General features: G+C 40.7%; 1 protein-coding gene across 7 annotated transcripts in view; it reads left to right on the top strand.

Moving 5' to 3' along the window:
* GOLIM4 (golgi integral membrane protein 4) overlaps positions 1-15180 on the top strand; it is an 83364-nt gene extending 68184 nt beyond the window's left edge. For 2 of the 7 annotated variants that reach the window (XM_045539603.1, XM_045539600.1), the window contains 7 exons: positions 387-634; positions 1082-1161; positions 2564-2673; positions 5336-5503; positions 5834-5902; positions 13021-13101; positions 13437-15180. In XM_045539603.1, coding sequence (XP_045395559.1) covers positions 387-634; positions 1082-1161; positions 2564-2673; positions 5336-5503; positions 5834-5902; positions 13021-13101; positions 13437-13586 — 906 coding nt within the window. In that variant the 3' untranslated portion in view covers positions 13587-15180. Of the gene's footprint in view, positions 1-386; positions 635-1081; positions 1165-2563; positions 2674-5335; positions 5504-5833; positions 5906-13020; positions 13102-13436 lie in introns of all 7 variants that reach the window. The other 5 variants (XM_045539602.1, XM_045539598.1, XM_045539601.1 and 2 more) reach the window with 3 other exon arrangements.
* The last annotated feature ends 9605 nt before the right edge of the window (positions 15181-24785 follow it).

Below are 24785 nucleotides of genomic sequence, written 5' to 3'. Positions count from 1 at the left end.
TCAGGTTGCAAGTTGCCCAATTAGTGTGAGGTTACCAAGTGCCTGCTTATATCAGAGCCTTGTGAATGTAAATTCAGTTACAGTTTGAAACTGATTTCTTCTGTTGCACCCTCTGTTCCACTTGAGAAGGGAGCACATTGAAAATCTGCCTTAATGCCAACAAGTTGGGAAGATCAGTTGTTAAAAGAAGCCAAGGGGCAAGGGTGATTCAGAGAAAGTTGGGGAATGGGGAGTTCTTAGCCTTTATGTATAATCTCAGTTCACCTGACAAATGGGTGTTAATAAACCAGCCTCGCCTCCTGAGCTTTCCACAAGAAGCAAATGCAGGTAAAACCCAGAGGAGCTAGCTGACTTCTCTTGCTCAGCACCAACTGTTTTTCCCCCAGGTGTACCCTTCCTCCAAGCCGGTTGCCAAATTCCGGTCGCCCTATGAGGAGCAGTTGGCACAGCAGAGACTGGCAGTGCTGCGGGCCGAGGAGGCCCAGCGACTGCGGCAACACCAGGAGGCTTTGCACCAGCAGAGGCTGCAGGGACACTTGTTCCGGCAGCAGCAGCAGCAGTTGGCGAGAGAGGCGGCCCTGCAGAGGCAGGCTGTGCACGAGGAGGGACAGCAGCCACGCCAGGAGCAGCTTCGGTACCCTTCCCTACCCCACATGCGTAGATGGCTCCTGCTCTGGTTTTTAAAAGCAGCTTTGTGTATTTGTGACCCATGAAATTGAGGGGCTCATATTGCTTATATAGCCGAGGTAGGATGACTACTTGAGAATTAAATACAAAATATTTAATTGTAAAAATAATACTTTTTCTGCTTAAAAGTGATAGTTTAGGTCTGCAAGTAGCCTAGTAGGCTTTGTGCTAACTTTATTTTATCGCTGAATGATATTTTACCTTTTTAAGGGATCTTTTGAAAGTGTACCTGTAACCTAACAGTGTACATAAAAGTTTTTAAAAGTGTCTTTATGGCTTTTTAAAAAATGTTGAAAATCATGTTTATTGCTATCTTTAAAGATAAATGACCTATGTCAAATTGTTCCACTTAATTTCTGCCACTGAATTTATATAACGTTTGTGTCCCTTGTAGGCAGCAAGGTCATTATGATACTATGGATAATGATATCGTTCAGGGAGCAGAGGACCAGGGAATCCAAGAAGAGGAAGGAGGTGGTGAGACTTCTTAGATGATAAATGTTTTAATAAAATTACTTGGTAATACTGTATAATATCAATGAGCTATGCGTGTACCTAAGTGCAAAAGAGATCTGTGAATCATGTGTCTTTTGTTGTTGTTGCTATTGTTGCATTTTTCTTAATCCTCCTAAAGAGTGCATGCTGGTAGTGAAAATTGCTCAAGATAATCTCTTTCCGCTCCTAACACTTTCCCCATAATTTAAGCTTTTTGTATATAAAATAGTTATTTCTGACAAATTATCATAGGATTATTAGGCTTTGGGAAACTTCCACGTTTTCTCCTTACCTTGTAAGTCTTTGCATCTTTGCCTTAAATTTTTTTTCAAATTAAGTCAATAGTAGCTTTCATTTATGGTAAGCATCTAGTATGTAATTTATCAAATATTGCTTACTGTGATAATAGAACCAGAAGGTAACTAACTGTCTCTCCGGTACCACTAACACTTAGATGTGTATCCTTTTCTAAGAAGAGTCTAAAGGAAAGTGATTACACAAACTTCCTCAATAGCCTGTTGTGATATTTTATAGCCCTTGGAGTCAAAAAAATTGTTTTCCTTATGTCCCCTCTGTGGCACTTTAAGCTTTTTCGTTGTATTATCAGTAAGACTAGAGAACAGTTTGTTCCCTTCTTTATTTAGTAAATCTCTGTGCCCTTGAAGTCTGATGGTAAGTTACCTGGGTACCATTACTTTCTATAGGGTAAATACTCTCCATATACTTAACTTTTCTTCTTATGCCTCATTTTTAAAAGTGATTTGTTCTTCTCTTTGTGTGCTCTTACAATTCTCTTTATCTAATTTTTTCAAAGAGCACAAGTAACCATCCGTGCAAGTATATATATGTGCTGTGTTTGTGCCGTGACACTCTGGTCTTCTTCATTACCGTATTGGAAAACATGCAGAGGGCTGTATTTATTTTTGAGCTCCACAGATGGAGTTGTTCTTTCTTTCATTTCCTGAAACATTATCAATTTCTTCTTTTGGAACCTTGCTATTTCCTCTGATATTACCAAAAATTAGTTGATTATTTTAACAGTGTGGAGTTAACTGGGCTTTCTTTTATTGAGAAAGTTTTAATTGTTGTCTTTTTACATAATAGAGGGGAAAATTGCACTCTCTGTTATAAATATTTGTTTTAGAAGATTGGAGTGGAATCACTCACCCCTTACCATCTCTTTAGACACACAATCTGGGAAAAGGACATAACTCTATTCAGAAAAGCCAAGACATAAGACTTATGCTTAGTTAATGAAGGTAGAGGAGAGATTGGGTGTTATAGTGTATAGAAAAGTCCACTGGTAGCTTTTCCTTGAACTGAAAAGGAAGACTCCTGTTTGATTTGTTTTGGGCTGATTTTAGTTCCTTTGATTTGCTAGCCTATGAAAGAGACAACCAGCACCAAGATGAAGCAGAAGGAGACCCAGGTAACAGACACGAGCCTCATGAACCAGGGCCCCAAGAAGCCGACCCGGAATCTGAGGCAGATGTAAGTGTCCTCTCTTCTGGTCGTGATGCTTGGAAACTCAGGAGGTGGGAAGGAAACTTGTAGGTTAGCCTGACCCCAGCCTCTGGCCCCAGACATGTTGTTACTTCATCAGCATGGAAGGAAGGTGGCTTGCATAATTACAGACGAGCAGTGTTTCTAACTGTAAACCATGGTGTATGTGTGGGATGAGACTGGGTTAAATGTTGCTCTGAGAAAAAGAATCACAGGATTTTTCCTCTGATGACTTTTCAATTAATAAATTGAAAACCTAGAAAAGCAAAATTGAGAGGCACTGGAATATGTAGTAACTCTGGGGTTGGGAGGGGTGAGAGGCAAGTGTGGAAGTCGGAGAGGGGACCGGCAGAAGGAAATTAACCTTTCTTAAGCAGGTTGGGCAGTCTGCAAGGGCTTTAGGGGTGTGTGTGATTCTGTAATCTCCCAACAGTCCCCTGAGTATTTTAATAAATTCAAGGATAAGGATGTATGGTTTAAGATATTGAAAGAGTTGTTCAGGTATCAATTTTAGAATATAAATAGGCAGACACTTAATAACTAGCATTGTTTTTTACCAAAAAGGGGCAGAGGCCCCCAATTCACCTGTGTGGGCTGGGGCCTTGGCCCTTCCTGGAAGTGAGGCAAGCAGATGTTGAGTGAGCCTGTTGTTGTGTGTATGTGGAGAAGGCTTTTTCAAGTTGCTTTAGCTCTTCTATCATCTTTTGCTAGTAAATCAACTGCCATGTTTATAACATTCATTCTGCACTATCATGTGGGCCTTGTTTATATTGATCCAGTGGATTAAAAGGAGGATCCGTGTCCTTCCTTAATAATCATCGAGAGGTTTCCTGCTAGCCGCTTGAAGTTCCCACGAGAGAAAGGGCATTTCCACTTAGCTTGCACTGGGATGTGGCAGAACACCTTTCCCTTCCATCCCCTGCTTCAGCATTTTAGAAAATATGCTCCAGGGAACCCTAGCCCTGAAATATTTTCAGGAAAAAGCAAGAACTTGAGAGCAGATATGTATGAGAGCAAGAAAATGAGTGTGCAAAAGCCTGTGAATGTGCATGAGAGGGATGGGGGTGGGAAGGTGAGTATCCAGTCACTTATTTGGGAACTTCTGTAGGCTTTGATTATTGACTGTATGACCGTTTACTTCCCTATCATCTGTTTGTTTGTTCTGGGGAACACACTGGGAGACACTGGCCTTTCTACCTTGCCTTCTTTTAATGATAAATTGTTAACCCCACTTGTCCCTTTCTTTGTCTTATCTGATATCTTATTTGAATGTGACAACCGTGCCTGTTAACCCTTCCTTATTACCTGGTTGGAGTTGGGATAGTGTGTACATTTTTAAGAACTTTTGCAAAAGATATTAAGATATTTGGTACTTTTTAAAAAGAGAATGTGTTACTTTTTCCTGTATTTCCACACAAATTATTGATAATGCACCAAAGGAAATTCATATGACAAGAGATTGTGGAGAAAATAGAGTTCAGAGTGAAGGTGATGTTTTGTCCCTACCTACATTCCCAAGAAAAGTATCATTTGCACTTGAATGAAGTTTATGGCCAGGGATGTGCAGACAGGAGATCAGGGGAGACTGTAGTGAGCTCTTGAACATGTTCAAGGCTCTTGAGTGAACTGAAGTAGAATCTTGTCTGGAGAATACTGATAGAGACTAAATCCTCCTCTGTGGCTTCAGCTTCTCTTGGAAGCATCTACGGCTTTAGCAAGTGTCCCGTTATGACCTGGGAGAGATTGGGGAAGCTCCTGACAAGCATCCCGATTCCTGCTCAGCTCAGGCTCTAAAATCTGAATCTGAATATTAGAACGTGTATTATTTGGCAAGTGCTTAGGGAGCTTAAGTGGAAAATTGAAATAATTCTGAAGTCGATAATGTGTGAAGGACATTTGTTGAACACAATAACTGAGAACTACTTGGAGGAGTGATGGGGGATGTTGCCAAAAGTTGGGTGGCTCAGTTCTTTTTTCCTCCCATTCCTTGGCAGTTCAGCATCTCTCCGTTTCATGGTAGTGTTTGTTAATAAAGAAATTTGATCCCTATTAGAAATTGACCATTTGCTTTGGAGTTAGCCTTTTTCTTATCTCCTTTTCAGATCTTCTTCATGAGTCCTTTCTGTTGTGGGCCTTCTTTCCCTTCACGTACTTTTCACCTGCTTACATGTTAAAAATTGCTTGCACAGGGAAGTTTGTATAACAACCAACAGGGCAGTAAAAGGAGTTACTATTTGCCCATCTAAATCTCACATCTAACTTAGTATTGATTTTTTTTTTTCTTTTTTGCCTCCTTGGTCTTCTGACTTTTATTAGGTATTTTTCTTGTCTATTCAGTTATTACTTGGGTAATTCACAAGTAATGAATTCACATTACTTGTGTCAGTAGAGTTTTGAGGACTTTTGTGGAATCACTTGCAGAAAAGAGTGCTATTTGTACTTCATTCTGACTCATCAGCCTCTGACAAATAAAGCAGGAGTTTTCCCATTTGACAGTGGGATGCTTGATGCTTGTGAGTCTTGGCAAGGATAGATCTAAATAATCTAGTGAAGGACGATTTCATTTTCTGCCAGCGTGTGGCCTTTCAAACGAAATTAAACTTGATCCTCAGTTTTGAAGTGGTGGTTGCTTTTTATTAAACTTTTACAGAGGGCAGTTGTAGAGGATATAAACCCAGCAGATGACCCTAATAATCAAGGTGAAGATGAATTTGAGGAAGCTGAGCAAGCGAGAGAAGAAAATTTGCCAGATGAAAATGAAGAGCAAAAACAAAGCAATCAGAAGCAAGAGAATGCAGAAATGGAGGAACATTTGGTGGTAAGCAGATGCCACTACGAAGGGTGGATTTAACTGGGGTATTTTAATAAATGCCTGATTTATGTAAAAGGTTAGACATAGTCTACACTGACAGAAGGCTTGCCACTTTGGTGGTTTTAGGCCATTATACACAATGATATGTCTGCACTCAGAGAGAGAGAGGGTAACGGACATCCTGAGCTTTGTGTTGGAAATGATTATTCATCACTTCCTGGCCACAGATGCGTTGAAAGTGCACTTTTCATGGTGCATGCTTATTCTTTGTCCCAGGGTACTGTAAAAGGCATCTCCAATGTACAGTAACATGAGCCTCCCCTTTTGTTTCAACAGATGGCAGGAAATCCAGACCAGCAGGAGGATAATGTTGATGAACAATACCAGGAAGAGGGCGAAGAGGAGGTAGTAAGTTTAAATGCAAGAGACTGATCAAATTGCTTGGTCTGTCACACTAACCTTAAACAAACATCAGCAGTATTGACTTTGACATGCCTTCTATAGAAATGCTCAGGAAGACTTAAGCAGGATAAGAAAGGGTGATTTAAAGGGGAGATGGCCCATGGCCGTGGAGACATTTGGTTAGAAGATAACAAAAGCAGAGTAATAGAATCTATTCCTCCGATTCTCCCTAGAAATTTTTTTTTTAATTAAGACAGAGTCTTGCTATGTTGCCCACGCTGGTATCAAACTCCTGGGCTCAAGTGATCCTCCCACCTCAGCCTCCTGAGTAGTTGGGACTACAGGCATACGCTGCCACACCCAGCTTCACCAGAAATTTTGAGTTAAGAAAACATTTGGCTTTTTAGGAATGGTGGACTTAGATTTATGTGATGTTTTGTAAGAGTATTTTCTCCAGACTCCCTCTGTACATTGAGGGCATCTGGACTAATCCCTGTAACCTGCTCTGTGAATATCTTCCCAGTGCCTGCCTCACAGGGTTACCCCATGGTGTCCATTGAAGTCCACTTAACACCCTCTAATCACTTTTGCAAATTGTACAGTCTTTCCTTCTGGCCTCTTCTCTCATAATAATTCAGTATTTTAATTAAATTTAACAATAAAGAGAAGGAAAGATATGTAAAGAGCTCAGCTGAATAAAATGCATTAGGGTGGAATTTCTTAACATTTCATTTTAGTTTGCTTTTTACTATAAACTTCTGGCATGTTATTATTAATTAGATTTATGTAGCATCTATCATGGTGCCACATTCCTGTGATTCATGGGTGAATGCTGTGTGCTGTAACCAGTTTGTCACAGCCCTCTACTGTGTGGACAACTGCAATACCTGAGAGTAAGATATGGATTAGGCCAAGACCCCATGTTTTGTCTCTCCATGGACCAGAAAATAATTCCCAAATTAAAGCCTCTTTTCAGAGCTGCTTCTCAGCCAGGTGTCTTGCAAATGTGCGGCTTTGTCCGTAAGGCAAACCTCATGGGAGGATGGACATATGGCAGACTGAACAGACAGACCCCACAACTGGGGATCCTGCGCAGAAAGCATGGCTCTGTGCTCACACACATGGTTCCCTTGACTAGGTCTGCTTTCTTGTGCTTACTGCTTTTCTCGGCTTTTCCGAGCTAATGCTCAAATGTGTGCTTATACCAGGAAAACAGAAAAGGATGTTGCTCTCTAAGGCCACTGGCAACATCTCTAGTCACATGCACTCTAACTGGCTTGATCTTTTTATTCTCTCTCTTTTCTCATCCTAATCAAGACCCTGGCTGTCTTATCAGAAAGAGAACATTAGAGAAACTAGCAGCCCTGAATAGTAAGACATTTGGCAAGAAAAAGATAATCATCTGGCTTCTCTTGTAACAGGATGTCTAGACTAATATTACTTTGTTTCATTATGTCAGATACCAGGAATCTTTGAAGGATTAAAAGAGAAAAGGTTCATCTTGGCTTCTTTTTAAAAATTTAGAAGGGTAAACATAAAATTTTAATCAGTATTTACTGATTCTTTTTCACTTCTGTATTATGATCCATGAAGGTAAAGGAGTGAAATCCTGAGATCCAAGAGAATCAAGGATAGAAAGAAAAGAAAGACAGAGAGGCACAAGGCAAGGTGACAAGGCAGAGGAGGTTGTGCTGGCTCAGCGCCATCCTAAACCCAGCACCTGCCCTCACTGTGCTGCTCGTCCCCCGTGAAGTCTGCCGAACTGACAGGGCTCTTTTCCTCTTGGTGCACCTAGCTCCAGATCCTAATTCTCTTTCCCTGCTTGCCTGCCCAGAGTTTGTATGGCTGTGTTTGTGTCCCCACTTTCTAACCCCGTCTTGCATAGGCTCCAGGCTGCCACCCTGCCGTCATTTAGAACTTTTGCCACGTGAGCTCCCAGTGGAAGCCGTGCGTGGCTTTCTTCTTCCTAGGGTAAATTTCCTCTCTGCCCCCAAGTGTCTCTTGTTCAGACTGTGTTGTAATTTGTGGTTGTTTCTGAGATGATTACTTATTGCATCTTCCCACCTTTTCCATTATTCCCAGGTCTTCTTTTGAGAGGTTCCCAAGTACCTTTTAAGCACTAGTAATAGAGATGAATCGCTGTCGGTGACTGCAGCAAAATGGGAAAGCAAAGGGGTACATAGTAGGTGGAAACACATACTGTGTTGTTGATAAGTTCATATGTGTATGAGACAACATTTGTGTGGAACTGTGCGTTGTTTTTTTAATCTCCATTAACCTCAGAGTCTCACAGCTGCCACAGCTAAGCACTGGGATGCAAGCCTGCTGCTGCCTTTGGTTCCCCTCCCTTCCGTCCCGGTCAGACTTACTTCTGCGAGCATTTGCTCCTAGGGAGGAATTGCACCTTGCCAGGGCCACACCTGCTCAGAGGTACAGCACATCTGATTTAGAGACTTGACCTCTAAGTAGAGGACCCAAAACAAGTGTGATTTAGGAAATTTGCGCTACCCTGTCTTCTTAAGTGCAGCAGTGTTATCTAAGACATAAAAATGATCATTGTTAGCAAGCATTCCTTGTTTATTGTTTAGGATTATTAGAGTGAAAGACATTCATATCATGATCCCTTCTTCATGTTGCTTATATTCCAGATATTTTATCCACTTACAAGCAAAGAAGATAAGTTATGACATGGCCAAAAATTGCTGTGTATGCTTTAAAATTATTAAATTGTTCAAAAGTATATAGGTTAAATGACTGTTTGGAAAATGTGAGTGCCTTAATTTCCCCAGAGTAACTGAAACCATTGATCGGAACACTCAAGAGAGCAAGCACAAGGTCTTTGTCCACCTTCAGTGGCCAACTGTGTACGCACACCTACACAGGAGTGCCAGTGTGTGAATCACTGTGGCAAGAAGCTTTCTAGTGGCAGAAACTCCGGTATTAAGCATTACTCAGCAAGCAAGTCCATCACTGTAGCTAATGTTGCTGAAGCCCTTTCGTTTGTCACAGTCCATCCACCTCTTGGACCCTAGCATTCTTGACTACTAGAGAGGTTCAGCCTCCTGGTCCTGGCTCATCCCATAACATCTCAAATGTATAAGGGAAAGGTGTTAATACATACAGGGACAGGGTAGCTGGCCAAAGCCCATCTCAGACTCAGTTTTGTTTTGTTTTGATCATTTATTAAACTTTGTCTCACCACGTGGGGCTCATTTCTAAAATGGCTAAAACATTAGATTTCAAAGGATAAAAATGAATAATGAGGAACAGTGTTGGGAAATCTTTGACAAAGTATTGTGTCAGCTTTAGCAGGGTACTAAAGAGGGGTGAGGTGAGAGATATGATTGGTGTGCGTACATTGTAAAAGAATAACATTTGGCTTCTGGTTATTAGTCTAAGCATGTTTTAAAGATTAATTAGAAACTTTATATCATTTTATTCCTTTTCAGTAATGCCTTTAAGATGACTTTGAATTATTTTTTGGCCCAAATATGAATAATATGTTACTCAAACAATAATATGTATCTAAAAACCTATTCTCTATTTGTCTGGAAAATTTAAAAAATTTTCATTTGTGGATTCCCTAAATTAAACAGTAACTTAAATTGGTGATTTTCAAATAAGATTATATTGACAACTTGTAAGTAGGCAAAATTTTCTACAACAGATTCCAAGACCAGAGAAGAAAGATTTTATAAAAGCGTGATCATCTCACTAGCCAGAGACATTCTTAACCCGGCATCCACTGCTACTCAAGGAAGTGGTTTGCAGTCTTTGCTGTGGCTAAGGATCACCTTGAAGAGTCTGTGACAAATACAAATCCTTGTACCAGACCTTACTCTTGGAGATTTTGATCTTACCTATTGTGGAAACTAGGAATCAGAGTTCTTCATGAGCCTCCCACCCCCACTAGCCCATCCCCAGCTGATGCTGATGTTTCAGGATCGTACTATTTAGAAAAATAATCCTAGGACATACAGCTGTGGATGGACTTCGGGAAGTCTGAAACTCCTATCTGTGTACCTGTGCCCATTTGCTAAAGACTTGCATACCAAAGTCTTAAAAGGGTCCATGACTTCCCAACCACACATGCACACACACACAGAAAATTAAAGATCATTGACTTTTAACCAACCTTTTTATTTTACAGATAAGAAATTTGAGTTTCAGAGAGGTTAGTTAAATTTTTGAAGGTCATACAGCTTGTTATTTATCATTAGAAACATGATTAGAGCCTACCCAGTTCTAATTTAAAAGGCCATTGTAATTAATTAAGTGTACTAAGCATGGTAACTGTGTAGTTACAGTTTTGTATAGAAATCAGTGAATGCATAAAGAATGATGGAACTAGAAAGCCACCATTTTTTGTAACCCCTAACTAAAGTAATTGATTTAAACAACAATTATCAAAGGATGATGTCACTAGATGAACAGAGGTCAGGGAACTTAACATGGAGGGATCAGGCTGTCCCCATATGAGCTCACTAACGAACCTTAGCCTTAACTAAATGTGGGGCAAATGTATGTTCCTCCTGATGTGATAAAAATATGAAATATACAGCATCACCTCTGAAATACCCTTGCTTTTTTAATTGAACGTGAATTCATTCAAACTTTTAAGCTAATTTCCATTTATAGGAAATGTGAGGCTAGAGGAATGAGTTAAGTGATACCATAAAGAAACAAATGCAGACTGTGGGCCATTCTACAGGTCAGCAAATCCATATTATTAAGGAAAAAAGAGGGGAGTGAAACCCATGTTATGTGTAGCCTTTCTTTAAATCATCATTAGAACAAACTGACTATAAATAGACTTTTTTAAGACAATTAGAAAAATGTTAAGTATGGACTAGACAACAGATGATCCATGGACTTACCAATTTTATCGGTAATAACAGCATTATGGTTATATAAGAACACATCCATTGTTTATAGATATGCATACTGTCATATGTAGGAGTGAAATTATATATGTTGAGAAGTTTTAAGAATAATTCAGTGGAAAAAAATAGAAAAGTGAAAGATGATGCAAGTGTGGCAATATTAAGATAATTTTTGAAATTTGATATGGCTATAAGGGGTTTATTGAATGATTTTCTTTATTTGCACGTGCTTGAAGATTTTCATAACAATTGACCTTATTGTTTATATGGCCAGAAAAGTTGTGAAGCCAAGATTTTAGTCCAAGTCTACCTGACTCCATAGTGTTAATACATGATAGGAATTGACAAAGTACAGGCTGCAGCCTATTTCATAAGTAAAGTTTTATTGGAACAGAGACATGCCTGTTTGTTTACGTATTGTCTATTACTGTTTTTGTGCTACAATGGTAGATTTGTATAGTTGCAACAGAGACCTTATGGCCCAGAAAGCCTAAACATGTACTATCTGTCCCTTTGTAGAAAAAATTTGCCCACCCCTGTTTTATATGTTCTTTCCACCATACTGCATAGTCTCAAGGCAATTCTTTTCCACTCTCAACTAAACCATGTTTAATGTTCGTAAATAACATATTTTCATTACTAAGAATATAGAAGACATGTCTTTGGCAGTTGACACACTTCAGCAATTTAATGATGTTTCAATTAGACCTTAATTATCTGAAATAAGGGCTTCATTATTTTCATCCCAGTGTCCTGTGGGATGTCACTGTGAGGTTCTGTGACCATGGGCAGAAGAGATGTCATGGACCACTGATAGAGCTGTGAGGTGAAACGCAGTGTCTTCAGCTCACTCCACCAGGAAATGTGAATACCAAAGATGCTCAGTGCCTCTGTCCTCAAAATATATTTAGTAACAATGTAGTTTAGGGGCTTGGGGCCAGCTGATAGTGGGCTGGTTAGAAGAGGTTCACGAAGGCTTGACTCTGTCTGGGGCACCTTTAAGGAGTCATCTGGTAGGGCCCGCACAGGGCAAGTTCTGTCCAAAGCTCATCTGGGAGGCTGCAGTTCATTCTTGTCTCACCTGGCCTGGGTACGCTGAGGCAGCACTTAATTTGTTTCTCCTTAATTATAGCACCTACATACTTCCTGTCCCTCATCCATTTCTCAGATTTTTCAACAGCTGTCCCCCACACCCCAAAATAATTATGTAATTTTTCTTATTCAAGAGGATGTACTCTTATACTGTGATCCTAGAAGAGATCAGGCTTTCTTTTGGTACCAGGACACTACATTATGCTTAACTGATCAGCAGTTTTTTTGAAATGTATTTCACCTACCTGGAACCTTTTGGCATAAATATGGTTTTAAAATAGTTAGCAATTTAGAAAATGTTTTGCCCAATATGTCTATGAGGTACGATCACTAAATAGAGATTACTTAGCAAAAATATTCAGATGCTTTCTTTGGTTTACATTTTGAGATAAATAATTGGGATCATTGAAACAGTAATAATAGTACATATAAAAAAAAACTACTTAAAACATAAACAAGTCTTATTAGAACCTTAAAGAGAAATAGATATTTGAGGCAGTTTAAATCACTATTTAATGAAGAAATTGAAATCCTTGTACTCTATTTTCTAGATATGTTGGCCAGAGAAACTTATTCTTGTAGAATAGATACATCAATTTTTCTACTACCTTGTATATAGGTAGTGATGTCTATTATTTTGTGCCTTTACAGAGGAGAACTTTTCCATTAATTTATTTATTCATTCAACAATATTTATTAAGCAATTCCAATATGCTTGGTATACATCTGTATATTGAAAATTTTAAACTGAGTAAGACAGGCATTCCTGTCGTCATAGAACTTATAATCTGTCAGATCTTTCAGAGTTCTATACTTCTCCCATTTGGAAAAGGGGCATTGTTAATTTTATAAGCTGAAGTTTTTCAGGTGTTATACTTGAAATGTTAACCCTTATTCAAAGAAATCAGAAATTCAAACACAAAAGTCCTAAATTCAGAATAAATTACATTGATTTTTATAATACGTATATTATACATTTCTTTATACCTAATAGATAAGTCAAACCTTTGACTTTTATCTTTTTACAAATTTATATTTAGTTTAATTTTGTTTCTGCATTTTGCATGAAGTTTTTGGAAATCAAAATATGTTGTTGCAAGTGTTTAAATGATAAAAGTGTCATACAGTATCTGTGGTTTGTCTTAGGTTCAGGAAGATTTGACTGAAGAGAAAAAAAGGGAACTGGAGCATAATGCTGAAGAGACCTATGGTGAAAATGATGAAAATGTATGTATAGGATACATTATATATTTCTCTTGAGCACTTGGGTGTGTGTGAGTGCGTGTGTGTACACATGTGTAGGAGACATACATGTCTGTCTGGGATAGGCACCAGTGAGTAATGACACCTCTAAGGCGCCACTGAATTTAACAGGCCCACCTAGAATTAGGAAAAGTTGTGACAACGTGAAGGTTAGGAGGGACGGTAGCATTGTTGCCTTTAGGATCATTTTTCTTCACTTGTTTTCTGTCTCCAAAAATGAGTAACTTTACAGGAGGGAATTATTTATCACTAACTCTATGCCCTATCTCTTAGTTTTTCTTTTTTCTTTTAATTTTAAGGCTGATGATAAAAACAATGATAGAGAAGAGCAAGAAGTTCGAGATGACAACCACCCCAAAGCACGAGAAGAACACTATGAGGAGGAGGAAGAGGAGGAAGAAGACGGGGCTGCTGTTGCTGAGAAATCACATCGAAGAGCTGAAATGTAGCTCTGCCCAATTTCCAGACAGTGCTCAGCCAACGGATTCTTTTCAAGCTGCTCGGAAATAAATTTGCCTACTGAACTCTAGGATATTTAATTACAAAAAATTAAGAATTTAGACTTTTTAAAAATTTTTATATTAGAAATGCTCACACATTTATATGAATATATTTTGATAACTTAGGTTAGAGCTTCTTTTATATTCAGGCTAAACATGAACAAGAAGAAAAACGATAAAGTAAACCTTAGGCTCTGAGTCTTTTTTTTAATAGATTATGTGATGTTGGAAAGAGCATTGATTTTGTATATGTTTCACTTTGTTACCTTTCTGTCTTCTAATAGTTTCCAGGTATTCTATTGTTTGCCTTTGATAAAATATGGGATTTAAAAACAGGGAGTACTGCAAAATGCTGTGCAAACTTTAAGGAAAATGGCCAGTTTACTAATTGCTGTCTTTCTGAAGTTCTTATGTATAGTTTTGATAGAATTTTCACCAGTCTCTGTATTCCTGGAATGAGATCCATGTACAGAGTGACATACAATTGGAAAGCCATTTTGTTGCAGAGTAAAGACACTGTTTGTCAGACTTTTGGGATCAGTTAGAAAAAGTGTTTGGCATTACTTAAAATCACAGCTGTTCTGCTTGTGAGGAATTGAATTTAAAAATGAGATCGTACTAAAACTCATGGCAGTATCTTGGACTTAATCAGACTCTTTCAGTGTTCAAACCATGTATGGACACATGATCATATTAACTGTTTTGAAGAACTGGTGACTTGTTCAAAAACTAATTTAATGTATATGTGTGGTGTTTTCTACATGACCACCCATTCTCAACATTTTTTTTCTGAAGTCACCTGGGGATATCCTGTTTCAGTATCGAGTTCCCTCCAGTACTGTGTATTTCCGCTTTAAACTCTGTGCCTCAATATATGATCACTTTGACGACGAGTATGAATATGAAGGCATACCAAACTCTACAATAGAATTATTTTTCAAAACTATATGGTGATATGATAGACCCTCATGATTTTTCTATTTGCTGGGATTCGGTCTGCTTTTTGCTTACGTGTAAGCCATTTTAATGATTATGAATTATAATGAATTTCTTAAGAAAATTAAATATCAAAAATTTCTCTTAGAATAGAGACATATTTTAGTTGCAAGCATAGAGGTTTTTAAATATATAGGATTAGGTTATATAATTCATGTGTGTGGTTTTGTAATAAAACTCTCAAATTAATAAAAACAAATTTCATTTTCTACCATTATATGAATGTAATTTTATTTTTTAATAACCACACTCACACGTATGGTTTTGATTATCCCAGTTGAGTGACTATGTGTGTATGCATAGGAATGTTTTGTTCAAATGTATTTTGAATTTCCAATAATCATAAGTCAAATCTTACCCTTATGTATAAAAACCCTTTATGTAATGTAAAATGTATAATATTGTACATAATATTCAGAATACAATTATTTTGGTAAACTAGTTTGTATTTTTAATGTCCTAGTTGCGGTATTTAATTATTTGAACCATATTGAAACTTGGTAATAGTAAATAAAGCTATAAAAAAGCAAGTGGTAAATCTTTTAAAGTATGTGATTTCTTATTAGTTTCTGATCTTCTAACATTCTTCAGTTCTTTTTCATAAAAAGAAAAATTTTAAGAGGTACTGATGTAAATTAATGAATTATAAAATTCCTTTCCTATCATACTCCTATTTTCCTAATCTTTCTCTGCTTGATCAGTATGTGTGCCTTCAAACTTTTTATTTGAGCTAGTTCTGGGGGAAGAAAAAAGGAATAGGGGCAAAAAATATGAGGGAGTGTCATGTGTACACACACACACAAACTATTAAATCCCCCTAGGGAAGCAGCAATCATAAACCATTGTACTCTACGTGTAACACCAAGTTATGAGACCATTTTAACTCACGTTTAGAGAGCTAATAAGCCTGAGCTGATCTATTAATATATTAATGAGGCAAGCAGAAATAAAATATCACTTGTATTTATCCTGCCAATTGGTCTATGACTTTGGTGCAACCAATAACTGAAAGGATTTAATACCAGTGACATGATCAGCAGGGGAAAAAGGCACATTTTTTAGTGACAAGTACAGTGGGACACAAAAAAAACTAGTACAAATGTAATGACTTGTTATTTGCAAGAGTGATTTGGAAAAGATCTAGGACTGAGAGCATAATCTTAGCCAACATGTGCCAGTGACTTACTTTTTTTATAAAGGGAAATTATTGACATGAATTGAATGCCTTCATAGTACAAGAAGTGTGTGAATAGGATTGAATGTAATCCCCACAGTACTCCCTTAAAGTTGATGGAATCCCCTTGTCACAACCAAAGAACTTTGTCTTCTGGAGCATTGGTTGTTTAACTGTTTTGAGTTTTTCATTTTGTTTTTGTTTTTAGTTGTTTTATTACCATATGGTACCTCCATATTATGGCATATTGCACAGCCATTAAAATAGTGAATTAAATCTATTTCTATTTCTGAATCCCCATTCCTATGGCTTCTGTTGTACTGTCTTCCCCTAGCTATTTTCTTTGCATCCTGACTACCCTTAAAATCTTTTTTGCAGGTTCCTCTTCACATACCTGCCCCTTGGATATCAGTGTTCTTTAGGTTTTGTGCTGGAGGTCTTTTCTCCATTTAACCCCCTTCCTACCCATGTATATATATGTTTCAAATCCACTTTCTCAGCCTACTTTCTACGTCCCATCCTACCTCAAATTCATAATTTTCAATACTGAATGTGCCACCTTCACCACCTAAAACTTGCTTCTTTTTCTGGGTTCTGTGTCTCAATTCACTAAGTTTCCAAAAACAGAAGTATAAGGTTTGTCCTTGATTCTATCTTTTCTCCCTCTGGCTGTTACCAAAATGTCTTCAGATTTGCCCACTTTTCTCCATCCCCACTATCTTGTTTCCAACTCCTGTTAACTTTCACCTAGACCAGTGGTCTCCAACCTTTTGGCACCAGGCTTCATGGAAGACAGACCTTCCACGGACGAGGGTGAGGGTGGGGGGTGGAGGTGGGGTGTCCCAGGATGACCCAAGTGCACCACATTCATTGTGCAGTCAAACCTCTGCTAATGACAATCTCCACTGGCGGCCAATTCCTAGCACCAGCACCACCTCCCCAGCTCCACCGTAGATCATCAGGCACCAGACTCTCACAAGGAGCGAGCAACCTTGATCCCTCCCATGCGAGGTCCACAGTAGGGTTGGCGCTCCTATGAGAATCCAGTGCCAGGTTGATTTGACAGGAAGCAGAGCCCATGCGGTGATGCGAGCAATGGGGAGTGGTGGCAAACACAGGTGAAGCCTCCCCAACCCGCCACCCACCTCCCGCCACGAAGCCCTGGGCTCCCAACAGGCTGCAGACAGCACTGGCCTACAGCCCAGGGGTTGGGGCCCACAGACCTAGACTAGTATAACTTTTCCCTAACTCATTGCCCCATTTACAATCTCCTGCCAATCCCTAAAATCTGTAGCAGTGTGATTTTTCTAGAGATAACACTACACCGCCCTATTATAAAATTATATTTAACAAATTGCTTTGCACATAGGAAAAACTCCAAACTTCTTAACATGACCCACATAATTCTTCATGATATGGCCCCATTTTACCTCTTCAGCCTCATAACTTTAATTTTTAGTCATCATAAATGTGATTCATCTTTGTCAAGCACATTCCTCTCCTAATGTCTTGGTAACCTGCCTTGACCATTTTTGGATGGGAAATTGACTTTAGCAGAGTCAATAATATTACCCCATCTCTTTGGAGAAAGTGCTTGATCCAGGACAGGCACTTGGCCCAAGATACACCAATTTGATTCCTTCCCTGGGATTTTTTGTTGGAAGGCAAACCCTCCATGGTGTTTCTACACAACTTGTGACAGCTTTTATCCTTGACTATCTTTTCAATGATATTTGCATAGCAAACAGCCTTGGGAGCTAGAGATACATATTTCCCTCTCGCTCAGAAGGCAGATTTGTTTACCAACTCAGATAATAAAGAGAATGCCTTCCTTCATGGAAAGTTTGGACAGGTTTGCTATCAGCTGCTGTGTGAGATGAAAGTGTCCAAAGATCAGGGATCCTCAGCCCTGACACAGCCCACTGTGTGTGCAGCATCCCCTTGGGCTGTTCCACATTATACCCGTGACACGTGGAAACCAAGGGGAGTGGATGTGAGTGTGAAGCTCAGGCTGCCCCTGTGCTGTGAGAAACGAAGTCCTTTGTCTCTGACATAGCAGTCTAGTGCCTACTGCCCGCAGCCGTGAAACAAGTAGGCTAACTTCTAAGTTGTAAGGTGGATCAAATCTCATACCTTGCACAATTCTTCATATGTTTGCAGGTTGGAGCACATAGAAAATAGCACTTCTCTGTTCTCTCCAATGGCAAACCAACTGCGTAGTAAATTCAGGGCTTCTAAGTGTCCATTTACTTAGTCATGTGGAAAAATTGTCTATAAAAGTAAAGAATAAACCTAATCCATAAAGAGAAGCAAAATCAGAGGCAGAGATGAAGAGAGTGGGGCATTTTTCCAGCCTCTATATCTTGCCATCCCTGATGCCAGCCAAGTCTATCCATAGGTTGGTTAATGAGCTAATAAAATATAAAATCATTTTCATTTGACCAGTCAGAAATGGATTTCTGTCGCTTGCCACCTGAAGATTCCTGACTAATATCCAAATAATAGTCAATTCCTTTAAGTCATCATGTTCTTGTTTCTTTATATATTTGCTACCTACTTTCCTCAGAAACACTGGGCAACAACTCCTATTGATACTCTTTTCCTTTGCCTGGTTGATTGCTTTGAGTCTCACCTTAGATACAAATTCCCCTGGGAAGGGTCTGCCTCCCACTTAACCCACCCTTAAGTCTAAGTTGCATACTTTTGTGTTTTCTTACAGCATCCATATTATCCATTTCATGTCACAGTATATCAAAGCAGTCTACCAGCTTGTCTATACTCTCCTTGACATACATGTTCTGAGAGGGTGGAGACCATATTTCTCTTGTTCACTGTTGTATTCCAATCACTGACATATAGTAGATCTTCAATAAATATTTATTAAATGAATATCTTATAGTCCTCATCTATAAAAGGAGAATATTGATTATTTCAAGATGATACAACAAATAAGTGGCAAAGCTAGGAATTCTTCCCAGCTGAATCTGATTCCCCCATTCATTTCAAATACATCCAGGGTTGTTTGAATCATTGTTCAGTGTCACATTGTAAGTTTCATATAATAAGAAGGTGTATATTAAATTTTTCAAAAACAAATATTAAGAGAGTCAAAAAGTAAGGGAAGGTTCAGCCATAGGATCTTGGGGAGGAACAAAGAAATTGGAATTACCTGACCTAAGAAAGAGTCAAAGGAAGCCATAACATTGTATGTCTGTCTTCTTTGAAGCATCAATTGTAGCATCAGGAATAATGAATTACTTGAGAAAAGGCAAATAGAGTTATGAAATCTAGAGAGATCTTCAAATTAGAATACATTTAATAATTAATTATGCTTCATAAGAAGGCTGCCTAAGCTGAAGATTAGATGCAATGTCCTCTTAGAAATTCCTTGGATCTTGTGACTGTCATCAACTGGTAGGGCCGGTTGATATGGTGGAGTTCTAAATGTTCATGTACGTATTGTCTTTTTGTTGCACATCTCTGTTGCTCCTCTGCATCTCCTCCTTTGTAGCAGGCCCTGAAACCACAGGAGTGGCCCCACCTGAGCTGGGCCAATCCTGGTACCCCATCTTCTAGGCCATGGTGATTGATGAAGGAAAGGTAACATGTCCCAAAGGAGCCCTTCAACCTCTCATTCTGGGATTCCCACAGTGAGGCTGGATAAGAGAAATGTTCTCTGGCTGTTTTGGAGACGGGTGACATATATACATCAGTAGCTGCTAAGAAGTGGGATGCCTCACCACATGGATAAAACCCAGTTGCAGCAGAAAAGAATGATTCCCACACAGAAAAAGAAGCAGGAACGGAGTGGAAGAGGATGGGGGAAGGAAGATGGGGAAAGGAGAGAGACAGAAAGAAAGCAAACGGTGTTCAAACTTCGAGGTTCTGCCTTCTTTTTTTAATTATTATTATTTTTTATTTCAGAGTATTACAGGGGTACAAATGCTTTGGTTACATAAATTGCCCATGCATTGGTTACATAAATTGCCGAAAAGTGTCCCCATACCCCAGAGAGTGTGCACCACATATGTTAGGTGTGGATTTACCCATCCCCTCCTCCTCCCTCCCACCTGCTCAACACCCAATGAATGTTACTTCCCATATGTGCACATTAGTGTTGATCAATTAGTACCGATTTAATGGAGAGTACATGTAGTGTCTGTAGGTGAGAATCAACCACACCCTCTATGATAGAGTCAGTAAATCCTGTAACAGGCGTGCAAATTGACCTCCCTGTCAGTGGGTGGTGTTTGCTGGAGGGAGCAATCTACACTGCTGTTTTTGAATTCTGTGACCAGCTCTAATTCCTCAGAAGAAAACCTGTAATGCCCCAGGTGGCAGGTGGGGCCCCGAAAGTTCCAGGTGAGATCTTTGTTCTCCACTGCAGCAGCCGAGGTGAGTGGGGAAAGAGACTGGCTGAGGTTAGGTTGGGTGAGCCTGCCCTCAAGCTCCACAAATGCTGGCAAGGGATATGCAGGGGTCAAAGGTCTGTTCCTCACCTCTGGGCAAAGCTGCTCAGGAGGGGCTGAAGTGGCCCCACTCAACCAGAAAGTCTGTGTGCGCAGGTGGGCTGTCTGAGACCCACAATCTGGCAGTCTGGAGAAGGCCTTTCTCCTTTCAACCCTCCCCTATTTCTCAGTTTCTCCTGGGCCTCTGCCTGCGGGCAGGACCTCAAGTCAGCCAAGCTCCCCAATGACTGTGGTGCAGGCAGAGAGGTTCTCTGCCCAGGATCCTGGCCTGAGCGGGGAGCAAGGTCCTCCCATGGGAGGATGGGTGCCCCACTAGCAAACTGCGGCTAGGACCCATGCTGTGCTCCCCCCGCAGTCTGCCCCTGGAGGCACCCATATCTCCTGAGACTAGTTCATAAATATCCTCTCTGTGCCACGGGCCCTGCAATTGAGACCTGAGTGTATGGGATCTGGCCTGTGGGCCTGTCCCCAGAGCCCCATAGATTAATCCCTGACCATTCCAGGGAGAAGGATGCTGGTCCCGTGTCAGCCATAGGGTGCCCAAAGTAGTTCAATGTCTCTCTGCCTCGGGGCCTGCCTTGCTCTAATGGGGCTGCCAGGCAAGCAGCAGCAGGGAGGACTGGCAGCTACGGAGTTCACAGTCCAAACACCCCTCAGTCCACTGCAAGACCCCAAAAAGAAAAGCCTGAGCCCCGCTACCTGTGGGAACCTCTGTGTGGTGGCTCAATTTTCTCTCTCTGCAGCCATGGAGGGGTAGGAGAAGGGGAGAAAAAGAGTCCACCCTCTGGTCATCTCCAACCCTCTCCCTGGTAGGCAGTCCACCCAGAATGACCAGGCTCTGGAGTCATGCATAATACCCTGGGACCCACTGGACCCTGTGGCTCCTGCAGTCTGGGTCGGAATTGAGAAATGTCTGTGTGGGAATGAGCAAGATGGAACCTAGGGAGTTGAAGCCTCTTGGGGAGGACAAAGGCACCCAGTAGGTAGAGAAGCAATATGGTGCCTGCTGTCTGGCTCAGGTCTGTGGGACGGTATGCATCCCTGGGGGGCTGGGAGCCTGGTGTTCTTTGTGCATGAAGCTCCCCACTCACCGGTAGCAGCAGTCTCTGGATTTGTGTGGGTAGAACTCTCCAGCTGCTCAGGAGCATGCAGATGGTAGGCCGACCCAACCCGGATGGTGGGTTAAGGGCCCAGGAGGCAGGAAATAGCCGGGTCCTGGAGGGCAGGCTTGGGGTGAATAGGCTGCAGTCTGCTTCTCCAGCACAAGCGTCCTGCAGATGCAGGTCAGACGAGTAGCGGATGCAGCCCTCCTTGCCCCGCCCAGAGCCCACTGAAGGGGCTGCCCAAAGCCTCTCAGGGCAAAGCCTGCTGTGCCCCGGCACTAGAGCCCCTGAGCTGGGACTGAGATGGAGCCAGAAACCGAGCTTCCAATCAGGTCCTCCAAGCAGGGGTCCTGAAGATGGTGACTAACCTGGACCTGGAGAGTGGGGGTCAGGGCCAGGCAGGCAGGAGGCTGCTAGGATCTGGAGGACAGGCTTGGATGAACAGGCTGCAGTGTGTTTCTTAGGCACAAGGGTCCCAGAACCCACTGAAGCAGTTGCCCAGAGCCTCCCAGATCAGCACCCATTGCTCTCTCATCAATCCTTGTGCCCTGGTCCAGCTGAGTTCCAGGGGTGAAGCGCCTGGCTCCAAATTCCAGAGTACTGCTCAGGGAAGCTGCACATTAGTCCAGTCCCCTCCCCAACTCGGTGTAGTCCCAGCATGGTGCACCCAAGAGTTCAGGATGGCCCCCGCGATTGTCTCTTCTCCATAGAGCCTGTTGTCTAGTGCAACAGCTCTGCACCGACTCCAGGCGTGTCCCCGTCTGAGTGGGTAGGAAGGAGGTCTGGGGGTGGTGGCTGTCCTCCTGCAGGTCAGATTGCACTGTACCAGCAAGGTGGGCATGGCCCCTCCACACCCTGTTGTTCTCCTCACACTCTCCAATCTTTGTATATGTATCTCTCCGTCACTTTTTTCCCCACACTGAGTGTCCCACGTTGTTTCTCTGTGAATGCTGCTTCCAGATCGAGCGATCCACATGTAGGCGGGCTGGCAGGCCACTGCCAGTCCACCAGTTTTTTCTATCCAGGTTCTGCCTTCTTTTGATTTTACTTGCCAATAAATCTCCCTCCCCTTTTTTTCTTAACTAGTTTGAGGATCTAAAACTAACCAAAGAAAACTGATTTGTATATTATATACTTTCATGGGGCAGAACAATATTAGCATGACAAAGGAAATATTCTTGATTAACTTTTAGTCATTTTGCCCCAAATGTAGCAAATTTTAATAAATAATGACAAGCTTTTTTTTTTTTTTGAGACAGAGTCTTGCTCTGTTGCCCCTGGATAGAGTGCCGTTGAATCACATTAGCTCATAGCAACCTCAGACTCCTGGGCTCAAGTGATCATCCTGCCTCAGCCTCCTGAGTAGCTGGGACTACAGGCCCATGCCATGAGGCCCACTAATCTTTCTATTTTTAGTAGAGATAGGGTTCTGGCTCTTGCTCAGGCTGGTCTCGAACTCCTGAGCTCAAGCAATCCTCCCACCTCAGTCTCCCAGAGTGCTAACAACCTTTTTTTTTTTTTTTTTTTTTAGCTAATCTTTTTTCCTCTTGGGTGTCTTTGAGGCCCAGAGAATCTGTGACAAAGGCTTAGGGATTATTGTAATTAAGTTATGAATACTCTTGTATCCCCATTCTTTCGTCTACATCAAAAATTGGCAAACTTTTTCTGTAAAGGGCCAGATCATAAATCTTTTAGTCCTTTCAGGACATAGATCTTCTTTTGAAATTACTCAACTCTGCTGTTGTACTGTGAAAGCAGCCAGAAACAATATGTAAAGAAATGACCATGGCTGTGTTCCAATAAAACTTTATTTACATAAACAGAAAGCAGGCCAAATTTGGCCTGCAGACTGTAAACACCTGGTCTATATGGTCCAAACACTTGTAAAAACGATGATCTCAATAGAAAATACGAGATTTTGAGATCTTCAGCTATCAAGGCTTTTGGTTCTTTGCTATAAACCCTTTTATTTTAAGTTGGCAAGCACTCAACATTATCTTAGCTGCCACATTTGTGCACTATTTTAAGTAATTGGAAATGAAATACTTTTGTCCTTTACCATCTTGGCTGACCTTGTTCTCCCCATTCCCTGTATGTTACTAATGGAGCTTGAAATTAAATGTCATTTCTGTTTATCTGTTAACACATACACAGCATTCCCCATAAAGTACGCATCTTCTAAAGAACTGGTTCATTGGAAAACATGAGCTTGAACAAGATGAAATGATATCTTTTGATCTGGTGTGACCTTCTTTTAAGTTTAAAGTATGGCTACAAAATACAGTAGCTGTTGATTAATGTATTAGTGTCCAATTTGTGGTCTCAGCTCTAAGAGTTTTTTGGGTTCTGTAGGTATCTGATTCCTGTTAAGTTTATGTACCCTGTAGAATTATACTTTTTTTTATAATGCAATGAAAACACCTTTTATATTCCTTTAACCCTGGCCTATTATCTTCTGTGATGGTTTTAAAATTTATTCACAAGATCTTTGATAGTCTTCCCTTCAAGGGGTTCCTAGTTCGCCTAGGTCCCTTTCCTTTGAGTGTGGACTGGAATTATTTATAGTTACTGGCTTCAAACAAATAGAATTAAAGCAAAGTGACCATGTGTGACTCAGAGATTAAGTCATAAAAGAGTTCAATTTCTTCCATGCTATCTCTCTTGGATCACTCACTCTGGCAGAAGCCAGCTACCATGCCATGAGGCTATTCAAACAGCCTTCTGATGAGACCTAAAACCACGTGTCAAGGAATTGAGGCCCTGGCCAACAGCCACATGAGTGAGTTTGGAGCAGATCCCCCAGCCCCAGTCAAGCTTTCAGATGACTGCAATTTGATTGCAACTTCATTAAAATCCCTGAGCCAGAACCACTCAGATAAGTCATCCCAGATTCCTGGCCCACACAAACTATGAGAAAATAAATGTTTATTCTTTTAGGTTTGGAGTAATTGGTTACACAGCAACAGTTCACTAATACATCTTCCAGGCAGTGTTTATGACTCAGAAGGGAGCGGTCAGTGGTAAAGATGACGTGTAGCTGCATGGTGTTACTGGGCAGCTGGCCAGTGGTTCTGCTGGAAGACAGGTTCAGATATGTTGGTGAGGGAAGATGGGATTCCACCTAATGAGTTGAATAAATTTAAGCCAATTTATTTGTTCAAAATTATTAGATGATTTTTGGCTGGTATTAGTAGCCTCTCAACTGTGGGTACACGCCCAGGGAGTTTTTAGAATAATGATGCCTAGGTCCCACTCCCAGAAACTCTGAATTAATTGCTCTGGGGTGCAGTCTGGGAATCAGGATTTTTAAATTTCCCTGGGTGATTTTAATGTGCAGCCAAGATTGAGAACGACTGCTTTGTTAAGTTAGAAGTCGGAAAGAATAACGTTCCCGCCTCAACATTTC

The sequence above is a fragment of the Lemur catta genome, chromosome 1 (assembly GCF_020740605.2).
Source record: "Lemur catta isolate mLemCat1 chromosome 1, mLemCat1.pri, whole genome shotgun sequence".
NCBI classification, from domain to species: Eukaryota; Metazoa; Chordata; class Mammalia; order Primates; family Lemuridae; genus Lemur; species Lemur catta.
The sequence above is the reverse complement of the archived record's forward strand: the minus strand, read 5'-3'. Positions and strand labels throughout refer to the sequence as shown.